The sequence below is a fragment of the Anthonomus grandis genome, chromosome 12, assembly GCF_022605725.1.
Source record: "Anthonomus grandis grandis chromosome 12, icAntGran1.3, whole genome shotgun sequence".
NCBI classification, from domain to species: Eukaryota; Metazoa; Arthropoda; class Insecta; order Coleoptera; family Curculionidae; genus Anthonomus; species Anthonomus grandis.
This window is the reverse complement of record NC_065557.1, coordinates 14,862,639-14,885,338: the sequence shown is the minus strand read 5'-3', so window position 1 is coordinate 14,885,338 and position 22,700 is coordinate 14,862,639. Positions and strand designations below refer to the sequence as shown.

The following is a 22,700-nucleotide window of genomic DNA, read 5'->3' as shown; positions in this document are numbered from 1 at the left end:
TTTTATTCATATTTAATTATTAGAGATTGAAATTTGTAAAAATCAAAGTAGGCCTATGGTTATAAAATTCGGTATTCGGGCATAATTTTGCATTCTTTTCGGTAAACCCCAATATATTAACATAACTTTGCATAACAAAATACTTGAAAGGGATTATTATATCATTACCTGGCACAACCTCAAAATCGGTTTGGACCCATTTTACAGGCCACCGTATTATATTTTAAAAAAAGCTGCTTACAAAGCAAAGCTGTATGGTAAAATAATTTAAAATAAGTAGGCATAATTCTCCTCATCTAAATCTACCAAGGTTGCATCGATGGGCGGGCCTATATTTCGCGCACATCATTTACTCCATCTGTTCGGTAATCCGACTATAGGGCCCCTTATTACAAATTTATAAAACTCTAGAGTCAGAACAGTAATGCAACTGTAGTCTTTCTTGCAAATGGTGCAAGAAATGAAATAACCAAACAGTGAGTTTTCATAATTTTAAACTAAAATCTCATTCACTTAAAATGTTAAACAAGTAAGGTTGTTTAGAATCTTAGGGTATGCTGAGAAGTGACGATATCGACTAACATTTTTAAAAAGCATTTCTAATTCCATTTTTGTGTGAAAATTAGGCCTCAATACCATTTGGATTGGAGTTATATGTAGTTGATTTACCCTACGTAAACAACTTTTCACCCTTTGGTAAATGTTCCTTAGAGCTCACAAGTACAGGACTAATAAAATTTTGTCAGCTTTTCTTTTTGAGAAAAATACTTTTCGATAAATTTTCGTTATTAAAATTTTTTACATTTATTGTTTTATTTTTTATCGCAAAAAAATTACTTTATTCATTATTAGTAAAATTCTAGAATTAATTTTTTTTTAGTTTTTCTATGAAAAAAAAAAGAAAATTAACAAAGGTTTTAGAAAGTACATTCAAGATGTCTGAATATTTCTTATTTTGAAGTCACCTTTTATCGACCGTTTATCTTTTTGTAAATATGCTTATTTGAAAATTTTAATATTTAGGAAATATCCTTGGAAGACCGAAAACGTCAGCTGACAAACTGCAAGAACGAGCTTGAAGAAATTGACAAAAAAATCGAAAAGGTCAACAAAGAATTAAGCGTCATGGAATCCAAAGTAAAAGATATGACTAAAAAGGTAAACAAAATGACATAAATGTTCCCAACAAACAATTTTATTTAACAACTTTTTAGCTAAAACACGAGCAAAGTGAATTAGAAAACTGGAAAAAGAGAGAGAAAGAGGCCCAAGACAAGATAGACGAAGACGCCAAGCATTTGGAAAAGTTTGCTTCCAAACAAAACCTTTTAGAAGCAAAGATCCAAGAATGCCTAGAAAAAATTAATCATTTGGGTGCTTTGCCCGCGCCAGACCTTTATAAAAACTTTTCAAAAATGTCATCTAAAGCAGTAAGTATTAACAGAATCTTTTTTTTTAGTCTAAAATATATATTTTCAGTTGCTTAAAGAGCTAGAGAAGACAAACTCCCATCTCAAGAAATTTAGTCACGTAAACAAAAAGGCCTTGGATCAATTTATAAGTTTCTCCGACCAAAAGGAAAAACTACAAAAGAGAATGGAGGAATTGGAAAGAGGGTATGGTTATATTAAAACTTTGTTTCAACCAGAAAAATGATTTCTTTTTTATATTTTAGCGGTGCAAGAATCCAAGAACTCATTGAAGTACTTGAACAAAGAAAACTTGAAGCCATTCAGTTCACTTTCAAGCAAGTATCTCGGTACTTCACGGAAGTTTTTAAGAAATTAGTACCTGCCGGTAAAGCAAAGTTGGTTTTAAGAACTTCAGAAACTGAAGAGGCCACCGAGATTTCTCATGAAACTAATGCAGACAATTTCCAAGGTATATTTTATTGTTGTCTTTAATTTTTTGTTTGTTTATTGCTTAGTTAGTTGAAGCCAAAATTTTATGATTGATCTTATACAGGTGATCGATCATTACGCATAGAGAAGTGTTTAAGGCGAAATACTTTGCTACTCATCTGTTTTTCAGTATGGCGTTAATACGCGTCTATTTTTGATGGGAAAACTGTATTACTTGCAAAATATTGCGTGAAAGTTCATGAATTTCTAAAATATTTTATCACACCTTAAATAATTCGAATGTTTTTTTTCCGGACCGAATAGATTATTTAATTTTTTTATGTTATTATTTTATATGATAAATATTTGCGTGCACTCGAACCAATCCAATTTTCATAACACATTGGGTATTCAAATAGGAAATTGTTGTTTGAGCTGATGATTGAGAGCTTGCACCGTCATTATAAAGAATGATCATTGGTTGCCGCAATCTTTTTCTGTATTTTACTAAACACTTCTGCAAACAACTTTTGCGATGGACATAATTTCTAGATATGTTAGCTGTTTTAAGAAAATACAGGTTGGAACGATTGACTTAACGATACAAAACCAATTGTTGTTTAAAAAAGCAAGGGATGTGAAAAAAGAAAATAAATATGAGATAGTATACAGTATTGTGCATAAATATAGCAACAAGCGATGTTTTCAAAAATATTATTTGCTCCTTTATTTATTCCATATTATTTCTCTACTTTTAAGTACACGCCTCTGTATTATTTATAAATATACCGAGATATCATAAGAATGCTAATGCAGAGTAAGGAACTTCATGTTTGTTTATTTAGACAATGTGCATAAATATAGCAACATTCTTGTTTCGCATTTATTTTATCAGTTAAATATTGATTTACCTGCTGTAAAGTTGTTATTTTTGAATCTCAGAATTAACTTAAAATGGGTCGCTCAAAAACCGTCTCTGGTTATGTAAGTAAAAATTATTGTGGAGCATTACGAAAATGGTGTTAGGCAGAGTGACATTGCAAGAAGCTTACGGCTTCACAGGTTAATCGTATCCAGAGTTTGCAAAAAATTTCGCCTTACTGAAACAGCTGCACCGGCGCCCATTCCTGGTAGACCCAGAAAAACAATTTTGAGGATGGATTGGCAGCTGCTACGAATTTCCAAAGAAAATCCTTTTTTGTCTTCTTCCCAAATTTTGGCAAAATTAAAAGAGGGTGGAGGAGTAAACCTCAGTTCCAGTACCGTAAGGAGAAGATTACTTGATGCCAACTTACCTGCTCGTCGCCCCGCCAAAAAACCGTTACTCTCAAAGAAGAACGTCAAGGCTCGTTTTCACTTTGCCCAATCTCATGTCCACTGGTCTGTAGCTGATTGGAAGAAAGTCATATTTAGTGATGAATCTAAATATAAGTTATTCAGGACTGATGGAGTGATGTACGTCAGACGCCCCAGTGAACAAAGATTAAACAAAAAGTACATTTGTCCCACAGTTAAACATGGAGGGGGAAATATTCTTGTATGGGGATGTTTCTCGGCTCGTGGCATGGGACCCATAGTAAGAATAGTGGGCAAAATGGATCGTTTCATGTACAAGGACATTCTGCAAACACATTTAGTGCCATATATGGATAAAGTCATGCCAGTAACAGCCATATTTTAGCATGACAACGATCCAAAACATGCTTCTCAATTTGTTAAGAGGTGGCTATCCGATGAAAAAATAAGTGTAACGGTCTGGCCATCTCAATCGCCAGACCTAAACCCTATAGAGAATTTATGGCATTACATTGACACCAAAATCAGGCACCTAACATGCTCTAATACAAATATTTTCTTTGAAATAGTGGAAAAGGCTTGGAAAGAAGGGAACAATGACTATATTATGAAATTAATTGAGTCCATGCCAAGACGATGTGCAGATGTTATAAAGGGGTACTACACGAAATATTGAATTGATTTTAATTTAGTTGGGTTATATATTTTTTAGAATGAAAACTATTTTTTGTTGCTATATTTTTGAATAATAAATTTGCATAAAACAATTTGGTGCTTTATTTATTATGATACAAAAAATATGATAATATGAAAATATAAACAGGCTCTAACTATTGTTGTAAATAATATATAAACCTTTCTTATAAAATAGATACTAAAAGATATATAACAGGAAAGTTGAATGCTGCTATCTTTTTGCACAATTCTGTATGTATTAAATGGCAAGATTTACTTCACAATGAAAGTGATAAATCCATTAAGATTAGGAGCGCGGAATATGCAAAATATATGATACCTTTAACCTAAAATAAAATGTAAAGAAATGTGAAGAAGTATAAATGTAAAGAAAACAATAAACTTTAAATATTAAAATGATAATTGAAAACTTAAACGTACTTTATATTTATATTATAAGCCTAAGAAAAAAAATGTAATGATTTGGATGATATATTATTAACTAGTTAGAAAACAGTACACTTTATAATTTTAACGAAAACCTAGATTTACCTTAACGAAAAACACTTGTCTAGTTGACCTTATACACAGGAGTGCATAATTGTCCAAATATTAGGGGAGGCGGAACTAAGATTTATGTTCGAGATGGGATAAACTATGTACTAAATAGTAAATGCAATATAACAATTGATGACTATAATATTATATCTATATTTTTCACGCAATCAATCTACAGACCATCAGACAACTAATGTATTCGAGACTTAAACATGGATCTTTAGCTTAGAATTCTTAAACTATAAATAGTTATAAACAAAATATTCAAATGAATGGAGTTTAATTTCAATACATAATAATAAGTCAACAAAATGCCTCTTGTAAAATAATGCTTCATAATTAATCATTAAATGAACCACTTAGAAGATCAAATATCGAAAAATGTCTGACACAAACTTATTTACATTGAAACAAAAATCAAAAAATATATATACTACACAAAATTGCAAAGACACTCAAAAAATGAAACACTAAAGTAGAAGAACCAATATGGACACATTTGAAAAGCTGACTAGAATTATGTAAAATACAAAAATGCTCTGCACAAAAATAACTACAATAAAAATTTAAACTAATGTATTCTCCATTTAACCAAAAGTTATTTGAGAATACATACAACAAATTTAAGTAAAGGGACAAACTATATGCAAGATGGAAAAGGGTCGGAAAAAGGTATAAAATGAACAAAAACAGAATTTAATTAAAAAAAAGAGTTAAATAAACTAAGAATAGAATTACAATAACAGTATGCAGAAAAAAATGCCAGGAAACACAACATGATAGTAGAAAAACAGAAGAAAGTAGATAAGATTTGTAACAGATAAAGAATAAAAAACAAAAAAATATAGAAAATTATGGAGGTAAAAGTTATGATAAAGACTAGAGTTATGACACAGAATATTTCAGAGCAATCGAATAAAATGTTCTTTTTCAAGTATTGGACTTAAATTAGCAAATAAAATATAACAAAGTATTAGTCTAAGAAAAAGTGATTTGGATGAAACCAATAAGATAGTAAAAGATATGAAAAATCATTGTGCCCCGGGATTTGACAGATTAGCCAAAAAACCCATAGAAGCACTGTTTAAATTCCTTTGACCTTAGATCGTAGTTTTTAAAACAAATATTTTAACTAGTGGCAAATTTCCAAAAGAACTAAAGTTGTCGAAAATAGTGACTATTTCTAAAAAAGGTGAACAAGACAAAAGTAAACAACTATTGACCAATTTCTGTAATAAGGCAATAAAGACTAGAATGATCAATGAATTCATGGACAACACCTTCAAATTTGACAAAAATTAGTACATATTTCAAAAGAAAAGCAGCACTTTGGGAGCAAAAGGAGAGGTACTACATTACATACCTAGTGAGATGAAACTAGGTACAAAATAACTGTATTTGTTGGCCTGCAAAAACCACTCACCTGTCATCTGACGATTTTTATATAGTAGTTTTTGCACAGCATCAATGTTTTCTAAAACAATAACCCATCTTAATTAACTTTATTAAATACATAAGTATTATTATTATATACAACTAGACTAACCATGATCCAATATACACGTAATAAGCAACCTTAAGTACTTAATCAATAATTACTTACAATAATAAATTGCTACCTAGAGAATACTCAGAGAAGAAAGTAAGAAGAAATGCTAAAGAACAAAATAATTATACATTTACTGTAAGTGAAGGACATGTTTAATAATGTTTGTGTTTTATTTAATTCGTACATGCCTAATTTTTAAACTAAAATTTTGACTTTTTTAGAAAGAGCGATTCTTACTAAAATTTGGATCTTTTAATTTAAGTTTTAAATAACAATAGTCTTACTAAAATAGGTGCATATATCTGTCTGAAAATCTTTTTTAAGTAGGGTGGTTTTTATGGGTTTTTTGAAAAAAAAATTAGAAATTCCTTTAATAAGTTAAGAAGCCGTGGCTGTTTACTTATAAGTAAGTAAATTTCTACAAGATCTTGGGTAAATAAAGAAGCAAAAACATCAGTGAGTGATTTAGCATCATTGGGAATATGAGGACCAAAAATTCTAAGCAGGGATGAAGTTTGTTGACAAAAAATATACTGTTAATCTATTCTACTCAATTTTTCAAAACGTATTCAAGAAAAATGTAAATGAAATTTTCCTTGGAATTCTTTTTTTCATATAGTCGTCGTCATCAAGTTGCTTTACCTGGTATTTGAATGTGAAAATCTATTTGTTCTATTTTGACATGTTATATATTTTAGTCGATCCAATGAAGTAATCCAGTGGGAATTACTGATATTATTACTTGTAATTTTTATATTCGTAATTATGGTGATTAATTACTTTCTACTTTTTTTTGGGAGCCTGAATTTTAATTTTTCCTTGTTTAAATCGCATAGAAAAATTTATAGAACAGATAACTATAATTATTATAAGAAGATAACTAAATTCTGCACAATTTACCTGTTATGAGCGAAGCTATCCAATCAGTCGGATGGAGCTTATGAACTAAAAGAACCATCATTTGACGGAAGTTCGTCATATCTCATACTCAGTTTTGTAATAGCAAAAATGCGTAATACAGAGTAAATAGAATAAGCAAAAAACTTACTTCTTTTAAATACCTAAAAAAAATCTGTCACTATCTTTGTTTACATCAGGCGGCGTTCTTTGAACAACAAATGTATCAAAGACGGTGGTTTCCTGAAAAATAACTAAAATTTTATTAGTAGTGGCGATTTCACTAATAATGTGTAATAGTGGTACCGCAAACGATAAATATATACGAGGTGTGACAATTAAGTAATGAGACTGATTCCATAAAAATCGTTTATTCAAAAATTATTCTACAACTCTGCCATCTCCTTCAAAGTAGTCCCCTTGGGCAGCTATACAACGATTCCAGTGCGTTTTCAACGCGTCGTAACAGTTCTGGAACGCTTCGGCTAGGATGAACGCCTGTACCCTCGTCACGGCCGCTTGGATGTCCGTAATCGATTCAAAATGGGTACCTTTGACCATCGATTTTGTTCTAGGGAACAAAAAAAGTCACAGGGACCTATCGGGCGAATAAAGTGGCAACACGGCGATCCCTTTAGAGGCCAAATACTGGGACACGCCGAGGGCGGTATGGCACGGCGCGTTGTCATCCCAAAATCGTCGGTTAAAATTTGTCTCACTGTCTCAGGGTTCATACCTAGTTCCGAGGCTAACATTCGGACTGTTAAACGCCGATCTTCAAGGATTAGGGCGCGTACACGCTGCGCATGCGCTTCAGTCCGCACCTTGACCGGTCTCCCTCGTCTTCCACGCTTTTTCGCCCCTCCATAAACTCTTTATGCCATCGAAACACCTGGGCACGACAAAGAACACTATCACCATGCACTTTTACAATTTTAGTTTACGTTTCCGAAGCTGTTTCGCCCAATCTGCCGCAAAATTTTTTATCTGCTTTGCTTAATTTCTGTCGCAGTTTTTTGAAATGTCGCACCTGGTTCGTGTGGTGGCTTTCAGTCGAATGATACAGTGGTAAATTTTTGGGGTAACTTAAGAATCGCATTTGGAGCCATTACTATTTTTTGATAATTTTATTTTGTAGTGTACTTAGTGATAGTACTATTCGCAGCATGAAGACGTTAAATTGTGTAAAATAATGAATTCAGAATTTATCCAAAATTACTTCAGCGGGACCTTGACAGTACGAGTTTATGGAGCATTTCTAATGTTCGGCAGTCAAATGTAAAGAATTATTTCAGTATCAAATTTAATTTAGAATATCTTATAAATCATTTAATATTGAAGGCTTTCTCTAAGTGACAAATATTTAGTAGTAAGTAGAAAAATTAGTGACTTATGGTGTTAGATTGGTCTCTCAATTTTCTTACCTTATAATGCAGTTAATAAAGCAATGCGTATTCTTGACTTTGTTATTTTTAATACTTCGGGGTTATCTTTATGCGTTCAAATTCTTTACTGCTCACTTCTGTGATCTCTTCTTGAATATGCATTCATTGGGTGATGGTTTGTATCATTGTCCTTTTCTTTTGTAAGCCATAATTTTTAACACCTTGCATAGAGGATGAAATTATATCATTATTCTGCGTTTCTAAGGGGTTACATTTATTTTAGACTTGAATAAAAACAATCTTTTAACTCTAGCAAATTCAGTCCGATCTGTAGTTAGTATTACGCTTTTTATTTCTGTTCGGACTTTGTGTTTAAAATTAGGGTTATCTGGATTTAATTTTAATTTTATTATTTAATAATTGAAAAATTGGTTTTGCTATTAATATGAAATTAATTTCAATAAAATATTAATTAAATAAAATAAGAAATACAATAATATTTTAGGTATCAAAATAAAAAATACCATATTGATTTGTATTGAGTGAATTCACTTGGTGAAATATCAATTTAATTTATTTGTCCCTTTTTCCTAAAATAAAACCTTTGATCCTGACATTTTCTTTTATTTTTAGGCATCGGCGTACGAATTTCCTTTACTGACGCCGACGTCGAGATGAAAGAAATGAACCAACTCTCAGGTGGTCAGAAATCTCTGGTTGCTCTGGCCATCATCTTTGCCATCCAAAAATGCGATCCCGCACCATTCTACTTGTTCGATGAAATCGATCAAGCTTTGGACGCTCAACATAGGAAAGCTGTGGCCAATATGATCCACGAACTATCAAAAGACGCACAGTTTATCACCACCACGTTCAGACCGGAACTATTAGAACATGCACATAAGTTTTACGGGGTTAAATTTAGGAATAAAGTAAGTCACGTCGAGTGCGTCACTAAAGAGGTCGCCAGAGATTTCGTCGAAGATGACACAACACACGGTTAAGTCATTTAATCACTTCTTACAGTCAATTTTTAAAAAAGAACGTTTAATCTATCTAGAAATTCAATATTTTGTATCGAATTTATGTTTTAAATATGTATAAGTTTCAATTAGACGAGTGCAGGTTAAAGTAGCTAGTAGATAAGTATTAAAAGCTATATATTATAGCTAGCATATTAAAAAGTCTTCTAAAAAATTTGTTAAGAACATACAGTTTCGTTTTATATTTATTTTAACTTGTTTTTCTAAAAAATAATTATTAAACGTATAATCAGTAAGTAATTCCTTTTTTTTTTGGGACCTTTTAGACTTTAACAATAAGTCGGTATTTATTAATAATATATGTTTATTTGCAAAAGAAACAAAATAAAATAAAGAATACCTATTGTGAGAACCACTTGTGCGTGAAAAGTGGCGACAAATTAAAATATTACAGTATTTACTTCAGATCACAATTTGACAATAGTTAAAATATATTGTAAAATGGGTCTGATTATAGTACGCTTAAGCTTTTTCAATGTCACTAGATGATTTGTAAAATGACAATGATAATTAAAAATCGCACATAATTTCAGGCGTATGCATCTAGTACGCCTGGAGGATATCTACAGAAACCTTTTTACAATATTTTTAATAACGAGCAATGAAATCTAAAAGTGTTGGTAATAACGTAATATATCTGGTTTTCTCCTTTATTAATTAATAATGGTTCTTATAAAGAAAATATGCTTAGCCTTTTTTTAATCAGGAAAATATTGTTATTATTCTAAAGATGATTAACTTTTTCGTATTTCTTATCGGCCAATTTTTGATTTGTCTAAATGCAGTCTTGTCTAATGTTTTAAATATTCCTTTACTATACAATATTATGCTAACGTGTTTTCTGCAAAGTTGTTTTTATCATCTTATTGTTTAAAACATTATATATGTTAAAATCTTTTAAGGTTTTATTAGTTACCTCTAGCTGTACGCTACAATACTCCATAAATACGTATATTTTTGCAGTATCCTGTGAATGAGAATCAAATTTGTCGAAGCCTAAATAGCAGCTAGATCTCACTGTTTTAGTTCTATTGGCCATAATAATAACGGCCATAATAAAATCATCTTATAAATACTTTCTGGGTCACAAACACACCTTTTGAAAATAACTGTGATGGTGTGCGCTTAGTATGCAAGACTGTAACAGTACTACTGTACAGACTGTAAACAAAATTCTTAACATATTAAGTAGATCCGGATTCACAGTTCTAGGCTACGCAGATGACCTGGTAGTAATAGTTAGGGGCAAGCACGAGGGCGTAATATCGAATCGAATGCAAAGTGCCCTAAATACTATACAAAACTGGGGCGAAACTGAAGGATTATCTTTAAATCCTAGAAAAACAATTTTAGTGCCGTTTACCAGAAGAAGGAAGCTAGAACTCAGAGCACCTATATTAAACGGAACTCGGCTAACATTTTCTAACGAGGTGGGCTTAATGACCAAACAGTCATTAAGCCCATCATCACATACGCTTCGCTGGTATGGTGGCCGAAGACCAAACAAACAACCGCACAGACCAAATTAAACAAAGTCCAAAGGTTTATATGTCTAGGAATAACCGGGGCAATGTCTACTTGTCCTACCACAGCCTTAGAGACACTGCTAAACATGCCTCCACTTCACATAAGCGTGAAAAAAGAGGCAATTAACAGTGCTCACAGGCTTTTCCAAACCGGCAAATTCAAGCCTGGGGATTTAAGTGGTCACCTGCGCATCCTCAAAGAAATTAAACTGGAAAATGCCAGCAAACCACGTGACCACATAACGGCCATGCTGGATCTAGAAATTCCATTCGAAGTGATCATAGATGATCGCCAATCATGGGAGAAAAAAGAAGTACCAAAAGCCTTGCTCGCTGTGGTACACAGACGGTTCCAAACTAACAGAAGGAGCAGGACTGGGCGTGTCAGGCCCTAACATTAAGATCTCAAAGTCACTGGGCAAATACCCTAACATCTTTCAAGCTGAAGTGCTTGCCATAGACATATGTGCAGAAGAGTGCAACAACCAAGGCCTCCAAAGAAAACACATATTTATACTATCACAGCCAAGCTGCTCTAAAGGCCCTGAAAGCTTTTAAATGTGATTCAAAGCTAGTCTGGGAGTGCAAACAAACCCTAAAGCGCCTTACAACAAAGAATCAAGTAACACTAATGTGGCTACCTGGCCACCGGGGTATAGAGGGGAACGAAGAAGCCGATCGCCTTGCAAAAAAAGGGGCTCAAACACCATACTATGGTCCAGAGCCATACTGTGATTTAATGAAGACCCACATCACCGAAGACCTAAACAGGTGGGAAAAAGAACAATTGCTGTCGCACTGGAGAAGAGCACCAGGACTAAGACAGGCAAAAAAGTTTATAACCACTTCTAGAAAAAGAGCTGAACAGCTCCTAGACATGAACAGATCAGACATCAGAACAGCAGTCGGACTCCTAACCGGTCATTGCCCAGTGAAATATCACCTAAAGGCAATAGGTATAACAGAGGACGACCAATGTAGATTCTGCAGCAATGCCACAGAAACAGCAGAACACCTGCTCTGTTAATGCCCGACCCAACTCTGCAAGAGTCTCAAGTACCTGGAAGGGGTACAACCAACACCTCAAGAAGTGGGACAACTACCTCCCAAAAATATAGCTTTGTATGGCAGAAGTCTAAGACTTTGAGACAAACTAAGACAAGTAGAGTTATGCACAAAATATCTCACAGGTAGCAGTGCTGAGCGGCGGATCAGCCGAAACGACTCCCTTCTCAATCTGCAATCTCTAGTATGCAAGAACAATTTTTTAATTATTGTCCTTTAAATTTTGAAAATAATCTACGGATTTCTTTAAAGGAAGTTGTTTTTTATTCAGATATATTAATTATGTCATTCTTTTAGCAGTGAGAAATTTTATCTTTTGAAAATTATCGATTTAGCTAGTCATTGAAATACCATTTTGATAAACTCCGTTGTTGATATTTAGTTAGGTTCCTAATAACAATAATTTTTGGCCCTCTATGTACAGACCGACAACCCTACCTTGTCTCCGGGGTATAAATGAGATAGAAAGGTCGCTTCATATTATTGTTTCATACTTAATGTGTTGTAGATACGTAAAGTTATTACCTACAATAATAGATAAAATTGATATAAATTGGAGAGTTTTAAAAATTCTACAATTTTTTTGAGATCTTGAATAATGAAAATGCAAACTACTAATGTGAATATAATTTCAATATAAATTATTCAACTCAAGTTATCATATCTGTCATCAATATTGTTTGAGGGTACATCTTTATCGTTATTGAAGCTTATGATTTTCCTATTTTTTGTTGTTAAAACTTCCGTGTTATTGTCACGTGTAGAATATTGCAAAATATCAATAAAATTATATTATCAATAAAAAAAAATTATCAATAAATTATAATTATTTTTTGTTGTTAAAACTTCCGTGTTATTATCACGTGTAGAATATTGCAAAATATCAATAAATTCGAAAGAGCAATAAAAATGCAAGTATCGCAAACACGCAATAGAACTATCAATAAATGCCAAGATCACCCCCACGCACTGCGTGAGGATAGTGGAAATCTTCGTCAAAAACTTAGGTCGGCCATAATGCTAAACCGGTTAGCTCATCAGATTAAGAATATCCGGGCGTCAAATACGTAATTTTACTACGTTATATTGTTTAGGTCGGAGGGGAAAACAAATTACGGAATAGATGAAAAAAATTAATTGTGATTAACATTTTTCTTAATACGGCTTATTTTGTAATTTTCCTGAATACGATAGAACCAGAGAAAAACAAACAAACACACAGGTGCTTAAATTGCTCTGATAGAACGTCGCCTATTCAGAAACAATAATAGTAATAATAATAATAATAATAATAATTTTTAGTCAAGTATAAGTATGTACTTACACAATGAGAAGGCAAGAGTGCCGTTGAACATAATTTCTTCAGCTGATTTATACACTTATCCTTAAGGAAGAAGTAGACATACACTGCTACAATAAATTAGCAAAAATATGCTAAAACCAACAAACTTAAATAAAAAATGAAATTTTTCCTATAATCTATATAAAACTAGATGATGTGTGGGCAGAACTATGGCGAATGGTGAAATGATCTATTAAATCGAGAAGATTGAGGTAAGCACGAGACATAGCTTTTAATATTGTCCGAGAAAGCTAAGATAGAGACTATCAAAGGCTTTAGCCAGATGATATGTTAAAGATCTCTGGAATTTTGCGGATTGATGTCTAGGTATCATAATCCCATTGAATCAGAAATTAACTGTATTAACATCTGTCCTGAATGTGATTTTTTGAAACAAATATTGAGGAGACTTTAACTTTATTATTTTATTATACAATACATGAAACGTTTCTGTTTTATATTTACCCACCCGGTGAGCTCCAGTTTATGACTTGCTGGTTGTCTAAGGCGATTACCATAAATAAATCTTAGACAATATTTTTGAACGCGTTCTATTTTCTTACAATACTCTGCAGTTGAACGAAGACTATTAACAACATCACAAGGATTAAAAACAGAGAGAACCATTAAATTGCATAACATTTTTTTAGTTTTTCGATTAAGAAAATATCTAGAGTTATATAAGGCATGTAGATTTCCTATACATTTCTAAATGCACATGGAAATGTATTTTTCAAACCTTAAATAAGGCCCAAATTTTTGCTTTCGGTTTTCAAAAGAAGAATCTCATCGCCAATCTTAACAGCAACTGTTTCAGTCAGGTGTTTCACAACGTACAAATGTTTGAAAAATTTAGGAAATTGGGAAGTATATCAAATAAAAAGATTTGGTCCTAAAATTGACCCGGCTTGGCGTTAATTGAGGGCACCTTAATTAACGTCAATATTATTTGATTTAATGCCATTCAAAACTACCCTTTGCTGGCTATTCAAAAGATAATTTTAAATTAATCTAATTGAACTCTGATGAAAACCAAGATATTGCAAGACTAGTAAAATAACGTATCATCAAATGCCCTGGAACAATCCAGTAAAACCAGAATAGTACAATTACCCTTATCAATAGATCTAAAAATGTCATTCTTTACATTAAGCCGTTGCGCAACTGTGACCTTTTCGAAAACCTGATTGCGCGCCGTCAATCAACCTTTCAGACTTCACATAGTCTCCTGCAATTTGATTCATCAGCGCTTGTTCAATAACCTTGAACAATATTGGACGAATGGAAATGGCGGCAAGTCATTGAAACCCTTTATAATTTTCGTTTTCGGTATTGGCACAATATCAGCTAGTTTCCGTTCAGAAGGAAATACAGAATTTGCTGTACAATCATTTATTAGATGACATAATACATATATTGCAAAATAAAGGGACAGTAAAATATTTAAAAATGTACATGTATTCTATCAGAACCCACAGCCCTAGTTTTCACTACTTTTTTTTCTGTGAAAAAATATTAAAATTCTTTAATGTATTCCAGAATATTTTACTAATTCCATCGTTAAGATGTTGCTCTAAAAAGATTTTTTTTAATGAATTTTACATTCCTCGTTATCCATGGATTTGATTCTTTATTTGATGGTTTTTATAGACATAAATACGTCCATAGGCAAATTAATATTATCATTAAAAAATTTTACTTCAATCATCAATACTATCTAAATCAAAAATATTATGCCAGGGCATCGATTTTAAGAAATAATAAAGGCCCAATAGATTAATATTCTTTAAATCTCGATACGTGACTGATTCCAGTTCCTCTTTCACAGTTTCGACTAAAAATTCCATAAGTCAATTCATGATCAGAAATGTTGAGGTCTAGCGTACCTGACCGTAAAATGCTCAAATTCTCTGTATCAAACTATTATATAATCTATTAGTTTAGAGGATGTTTGAGTAATTCTTGTCGGTTCATCAATAACTTGCACTAGTCCTAAACAATCAATCAGCATTTGTACATTTAACAAATGACATTTTTGGCTGGATCAAATAGGCTAATATTAGTGTCACCCAAAAAAATCAAATGATCAGTTTGTGGGAGCAGATTTATAAGAATTCCATCGATTTCAGGAATAAACTGCCTGAAAGGAAAATTAGGTGGACGATGGGCACATCCTATGATTACAAACCAATCGCATTTTCGGCTGGATCAAATAGGCTAATATTAGTCTCACCCAAAAAAAATCAAATGATCAGTTTGTGGGACCAGATTTATAAGAATTCCATCGATTTCAGGAATAAACTGCCTGAAAGGAAAATTAGGTGGACGATGGACACATGCTATGATTAAAATTTCACCTTTTATATGTAATTTAACCCAAAGACACTTAATACAATCAGTATGTTGCTCTTGTACCCAATTATGTGACAATGAAGATTTAATGTAGAGTGGAACACTTCCCCCGTGACGTCCAACTCTATCCCATCTATAAAAATTATAATTTTCAATTTGAATAAGTGCATTTGATATATGTGGCTTCAGATTTGTTTTTTCTACCCCAATAAGATCATAATCCTTATGTAGAACCTGTTCCTTAAACTCGATAAAATGAGCTGTTAAGGACGCTATGTCTAATTGAGAAACCATCAATTTTGTTGCATTCATGAAATTTATAAAAAAAGAGAAAAAAATAACCAAATAAATAATTGTTTCTTGATGGAATCTATATTTCCCCCCTATCTTCGATAGTGCACCACTAACAACGCAAAACAATCGAGTACACCTTAATTTTCACAGTAAGCCTAACAAGATGCAGGCGCGTCAAGTTGTAAAATTCTTAAATATTACTGTCGCTTAAAGTACGCCTGAAGTCCGTAAACTCCATCCAGAGAAGATGCCAATGATGCGCAAAAAAACTCTTTAAACCAAAAATTCGATTAAAGGCGTAGCCATATTTCGTTTCTTCGACCGTAAATATACACATCTCGTTCTTGCGTAAGGAAAAAGATAGAGACGTTATAATGATAGACGCTGGACCTAATCGACTCCCGGGTTAGATCATAAAGGGATGTGGAGATTTACTAGTGGAGCCTTTTCGTTACATATTCAACATCAGTCTAAAAAATTTAGCAACCTACAGTTTGTTGAAAAACCAAGGTTATCCCGTTATTTAAAAAGGGTGCAAAAGCATGATTTGACTAACTGTTGACTTGTTACTATCTTAAATGCAGTTTCAAAAGTGCTTGAAATAGCATTGTTCCAGTTTGTCTAGTTGGTTTAAGCGTTTAGTGAGAAAAATAAAATGATGTATTATATACAGATATGGAAAAGGCATTCGATAAAGTTAGATATAGCTTTAGCTATAAAGCTATATTAAATTTTATGTTTTAAATAGAGAAGATTATGTTGAGAATCGGGAGTCAGATCTGCTGTTTTTAAGTCCTCTGAGGTCTTCCAAGGTTCAATTTAGGACTCCTTTGTTTCATTTGTATCAATGATATACTGTAGTGGATTGATGTAACACAAGTTGCCTTACTTAAAATATTAAAAAGTGTTGTGCAATGTCTCTTACTCTGAATAGGAATTTTATAATATATAGCTAGAGCATTAATGGTATACTTATGAATTTAGTAAAAGAGAGAGGGGTTTTTAATATGGTCTTTAAAAAAAATAAGTGCCTTTTTCTTAAAAATTATTTGAATATCCCAATCGATACGGTTAGGTTGAAAATATGTTTTAAATACTTACGAACTTAGTTACTGTAGAAATAGATAATTCAAAATTAATAAAACCAGTTAGTAACAATCCAAAAAAAGGATGCATACGAAAGTATCGCGATATTTAAAAATCAAATAACCATTCTTAATAGGGATCAAGGTCCAATTCCTTATATTCAATTGTATAGTTTAGTTATTGTTTAAACTTTGGTCAGCTGAATTGGACTCTCCGCTTCGGTTATTTACATTTTCATAACAATATAATATATAAACCACAAGTTAGATTTACACGAAAGATTTTTTTATTACATCTAAACTAGCCTCATCGTTTCATAAATCATATCCGAAGTCAATGAGATTATTAATTAAAGGAATAGTTTATTTGATAAAGTTGTTTTATAAAATATGTTGTTAAGCAAAAAAAAATATAAAAAAATATATAAATGGTGCATTTAACAAAAAATGCCCGTATACATAATTTATCATATAATTTTAAAAATATGTAGTAAACTTTAACAAACCCGTTGTCCCTTGACATTTGGTACTGATGATGGCCTAAGGGTTGAAAGCGCTTTGCCACCACAGAATAATATAGTATTTGCTTTGACTACACACATGGTCTTTCATTTCGATATTAAGTTTGTTTTCTCAACAATAATTTGTTGAGTCCGGTTTTTTTCTTTGGGGTTTGCGCTTCTTTTTAGTAAAATTAGTTTTATAGATATTGGTTTTTCCTTTTTTCTTTTGTAAATTATAAACAACAACTTACCTACAAACAAATTACACCTGAAGAGGCGTATTAAAGAGAATAAAAATGCAAAAAATTTAATTTTGAAAGGCTGCAATTTTGCTATAAGTAGAAGTAATGACTTAATAGTCTAGGACCATAAAACATTTAGTGGGAGCTTTGAAATGATATATCGCATAACCTCCCTTTCTATTTAATTTAATTTTTCAAGAAGTTTTCTAAAATGAGCTAATGCTAATGCTTCAAATTTTTATAAAAACGGGGGGACAATAATTAAGAGCCGCACTGTATATACTCTTTTTCAAGTAAGTTTCTCCTTTTGCTGTTGTTGGTAAAGATGATTTGTTTTTGGAGGCCTTCATTGCAAGTTACATAAAAAAAATTGCGATTCACTGGATATGGGATTTTTCGTTATTCAATTTCGATCTTCATAATAAGACCATCATTTCCCACCCCGTTAAATGAGAGCTGATCAGTGACATTTAAAGTCTTGCGTCTATAAATTCTCTTAAATGTTAATTTTTTTTCGTATGTAAGATAATTAGATATGTATATATAGATCTTTTATTTTCCAAAAAAGCGGTTTCAATTGAAAACATTGAATCAGAAATAAAAATAATAGAAAGACATCAAGATCATCAGAATAAAAAATCAAATAATATTCATCCATCATATATTTCATCCTTTTATGTAAGACTTAAGTCGGCAATATCTTTAATGTCAAAGAACTGTTTCATGGTTTATCTAGACCTTAACGACGTATATTGTATGATTCCAATTACTTTCTTAAGAACGCAAAAGATGTCCAAGGTCTAAATTTTCACCAAAAGCCTTTTAATTGTAATCTTTTTCGGCTCAGCGTCACTCCATGGGTTTCACTTTAGTCATCTTCGGAATGTATGTCTGTAAATTGTTTAAAGGATTTAATATTTTCAATACCATACTGATAATTATCCAGAAATTTAAAGGAAACAGAGATAATCCAAAAGCATTAAGAGAGGAGACGAAAAAGGGGATTACGATTACCATGTGCTTTTTATTCAGGACCTAGAAGTGAATCTCCAATGAAATACAGGCACTCCCGTGATTAAAACTGATTTTCTATTTTTTATTTATAAGTTTGTCTGGTTCAATGGCTTCAAATGTGTGGAAGATCGAGAGATATTTCGAGTACAGAAGAGAGAGTATTAAGTATAAATTCGCAACCATTATCAGGAAGGTGTATGCGAACGTTTTCAGAAAATTTTAATTAATAATAATAATAATAATAATAATAATAATAATCATAATAATAATAAGACGTTTATTAGTCACCAAGAAATTACAGCAATTAAGCACAAAGAATAAAACTAATAGGTAGGTGTATTAACTTTTACAAAATTTTAAATATTACAAAATTCCACTAAATATTGAGTATTTCATCATTTTCCAATAACAAAAAAAAATCGAAGGATTTGTAATTAAATAAAAAAGCTAATAATGCAAGGTGATCAACAGGCCATAATATGCAGATTTATAGAGATATCCCTTACACAAACGGCTCCCTGAATTCCGTTGAGGCCAAAAAAAATTTAAAAAAAAAACAATAATTTAAAAATATAATAATAATAATATAATAATATTCTACTGAAAAAGAAAGAACATACCTAACGGGAGCGTGGCAAGAGGATCAGGATATGAAAGAAAATATGAGGGAAAACGAAGCTGAAGAAAATTATATAACGATTTATGGCAACGTTCAAAGCCTTTCAGGAAGAAAATCATAAACAATATTATACACAAAAACGTTTAAAAAAAATCGCTCATACACATAATTAACCAAGGAGAAGCAGCTTAATGATAACTTTAAAAGTTTTTTCTCTCAATGTAAAATCATTTATTTTAAACCTATTTATATAGTGTGCAATCAACTATGAAAATGACTTTTTAAATAATTCCTTATTGTGCGCTGGAATAGTAAGCAATTTTTTATTCTAATATTTAGGGTATGTCCTAACCGTTCGGAATCTAATCTTGCAAATATGATGGAGATTTTCACTTAAGTAATAAAAAAACAAATAAGATGTAATACTCATCGATTGAACATATTTAAGCAGCCCGCATCCTTTAGCTTATGAGAAATATGCTACCCTCTCCTTACATCAAATACAAGTCTTAGGCACGAATTCTGAAGTTTTTGTATCCGATAGGCATCTGAGCAGTCAAGACAACGACCATAGATAGTGACGCAGAAATTGAAAGGTGACAAAACCAATGCATCACAAAGCATTTTTTCAATACATATTACTATTTAAGTAATTTTTCTATGAGTAACTAGTTCTTAAAGCAGAGTATCCAATTTTAAGTTTAAGTGTAACATGCTCCCTAAATTTTAGTTTATGATCTAATATGAGCCCAATATTATTGGCTGAATTTTGAAATGAATTTTTAAAAATAATGTCATTCACCAAAAGTTAACAGGAATAAAAATTCATTAGACTTTCGTACCTTTTCACAAAAAGGAGAGTGCCCGTGTAAAAAATAGGATTTGAAAATGATTGTACTTCAATAATAATCCATAACCCATACTTTCCCAACCGAATAACAACTATTTATAATATTTTTGTTTATTTCTGAGAGTATTCTTCTCTCCATCTGGGGCCCTACCTTGAACTAATATGCAAACCACCATCAAATTCTTTTTAACTAAATATTTAGCGGGGTGAATATATAAAGGATTATTTATTATAGCCCGACAGGTTAAACCAAAATAAATGCCTGCTGACATTCTACTAGGAACTTGAACGTTGTTTTACATGTGTGAGGAATTTAAACTGCGCACAGCACTCGAATAATGTCAAATAACTTTTAAAACTTTCGCTATTTGCTTTAGCGTCATGACGTCTATTGTATTCGTTTATCTTGGATTTAAATTTATATTGCGCGGTTTTTGGGACCGAAATGGCCGGATAAGTGCACGTACAATTTAGTTGAAAAAGTAACCAATTGCTTAGTAAGAATTTAAATTGGATCTCTTCTAGCAAAATGGGTTTTGACGTAAAAGGATTGTTTTAGTTTCATACTTTTTTGAAGGGTTATTATTATTTTAGCATGCAATTCCTTTACGGTCGGAGCGGAAAATCGAGAAAGTTTTGAAATACGAAGGGATATATGTAAGTAAGCGCTTGTTTTAAGCAATTTTATTCTTTTCGGGAAAGTCAAGAAGATTATACAATCGTAGATATTGTAATAATTTCCAAAATAAATATAGTAATTTTTTCGAATTTGGACTCCTGAATGTATGTGAAGAAATGTATGAGTCGTGGAACCAGTTAGGCTTCTCAGCTTAGTGATAGAGAAAACCAGACTTGCCTTAGAGATCGAAAAATAACTGGAACTAATCCCTTCAAAATACAAAATATGTAATATTGCCAATAATCCCATCCCTTTCTAAAGCTTCACCACCTTGTGTAAGTGAAGAACCTAATTTTGCATCATACAGTAGTTCCGTTTAAGACGTCTCTTTGGTCTGTTAAATTTATACAACAAATACATCACTCGTGTAAACCGTTTGCAGTACCGCGGGAGATGGGGCTTTGGTTAATAAAACTTTTGCACCAGGTCCATGCCACCAATGCCCTTATCCAGCAATTAAAGCGTTGTATTAACTCTAAGGTATACTTAAAAAATATATTATTTGTCCGCGAAATAAAGCTTATGGTTAGTATTGATATATTTATAAATAAATACTTGAAAGTCAAACAATTCCATTATTGTGCGAATCACTATTTTTTCAACCTGCTCAGTATAACTCGGTCCTATTATTTATTTTAATCACAACGTAATTTTCTGTTGCTATTTTTTTCCACCTATTGTCCCCCTGCTTATTTCAATTCATTTTGTTTTATGTGATGATCTACCACGCCTATACAAGTAGGATTTTGATGCCTTATGTTGCTTGTTAAAGTTAGTAAAGGGCATTAATAGTGTCTTGTATTCCATTGCTTAAAACAAATTGATGAACTGTACACTACTTCTGAAGAAAATTTCGTTGGTAATTATAAATAGACTAATAATTGATAAAACTGAAGCCATCAAAATTCTACGGCAAAGAAGCATGGAATACCTACTTGATTACGAAGCCATTGCCAGGAAAACCGCTAAGAGGACGAAGGCAATCAATCTTAGGCTATGCCTAAGAGGAGAAGCTATAGAGATAAAGTCCAGTGCAACGATATATTAGAATGGTCACCCGTCAAAACACCAGCATTTTACTTGTTAAACAATGTAAATAGAAGGTGCATGACATTGTTTGGCAGGTGGAATGCTGGTGTTTTGACGGGTGACCATTCTAATATATCGTTGCACTGGACTTTACTATGAATGGTACCATCTGATGGTCATCTTAATTTTAATTTTGACTTACTGGTGCGTACTTTAGAGATGAGATAAGGTGAAGCCCATCTGCAAAATGCCCAATTGAAATCTAGTAGACAACAACCTGATGAAGGTCTCCAACAATTTGAGAGCGATATTGCTCGATATCCGTTCTTAGTATATCCCTTCCACGCCAACGGAGTTTCGACAGCAAATCTCGATAAATTGAGTCATTTTTGGCTGGAAAACTTAACACATCATTCCGCTGTTGGAATTTTAATGAGGAGAAGCACTTTAAACGTCAATGCCTTAAGCCTTTGACAGGCACAAGGTACCAGGAAAACTTCCAGTGGTCAACTTTATAAGAGCGCTAGAGAGCTTGGTAGTACCGGAACAAATATGTGGCCGTGAATGTAAGATGGTGGTGGATGCAGGATACAGTCAAACAATCGTGAAACCTTCCTCGTGGCTCATTGCACCATTTCACCAGCATCATATTTAAGTCAGCGAATGGAAAAAGGATCACGGCTATTGGATTACACGAAGATCATCATTCACTTTTAACAACATTCTAGCAGCAAGTGTTAGTGGCAAAAATTATGGATGACGTTAAATTGGGATTAGATATTATGTATGCTCAGCAGTTTAAAATAGATGTATATAACCACATAGTAATGACGAAAATTATGCACCATCTACATGA

At 32.3% G+C, this 22,700-nt stretch overlaps 1 protein-coding gene across 1 annotated transcript in view; it reads left to right on the top strand.

Moving 5' to 3' along the window:
- Positions 1-9,480, top strand: part of LOC126743314 (structural maintenance of chromosomes protein 3) — a 39,594-nt gene extending 30,114 nt beyond the window's left edge. Inside the window, exons 14-18 of the mRNA XM_050450344.1 lie at positions 1,024-1,158; positions 1,215-1,430; positions 1,480-1,616; positions 1,676-1,881; positions 8,835-9,480. Of these exons, the coding sequence (XP_050306301.1) occupies positions 1,024-1,158; positions 1,215-1,430; positions 1,480-1,616; positions 1,676-1,881; positions 8,835-9,205 (1,065 nt within the window). The 3' untranslated portion in view covers positions 9,206-9,480. The remainder of the gene's footprint in view (positions 1-1,023; positions 1,159-1,214; positions 1,431-1,479; positions 1,617-1,675; positions 1,882-8,834) is intronic.
- The last annotated feature ends 13,220 nt before the right edge of the window (positions 9,481-22,700 follow it).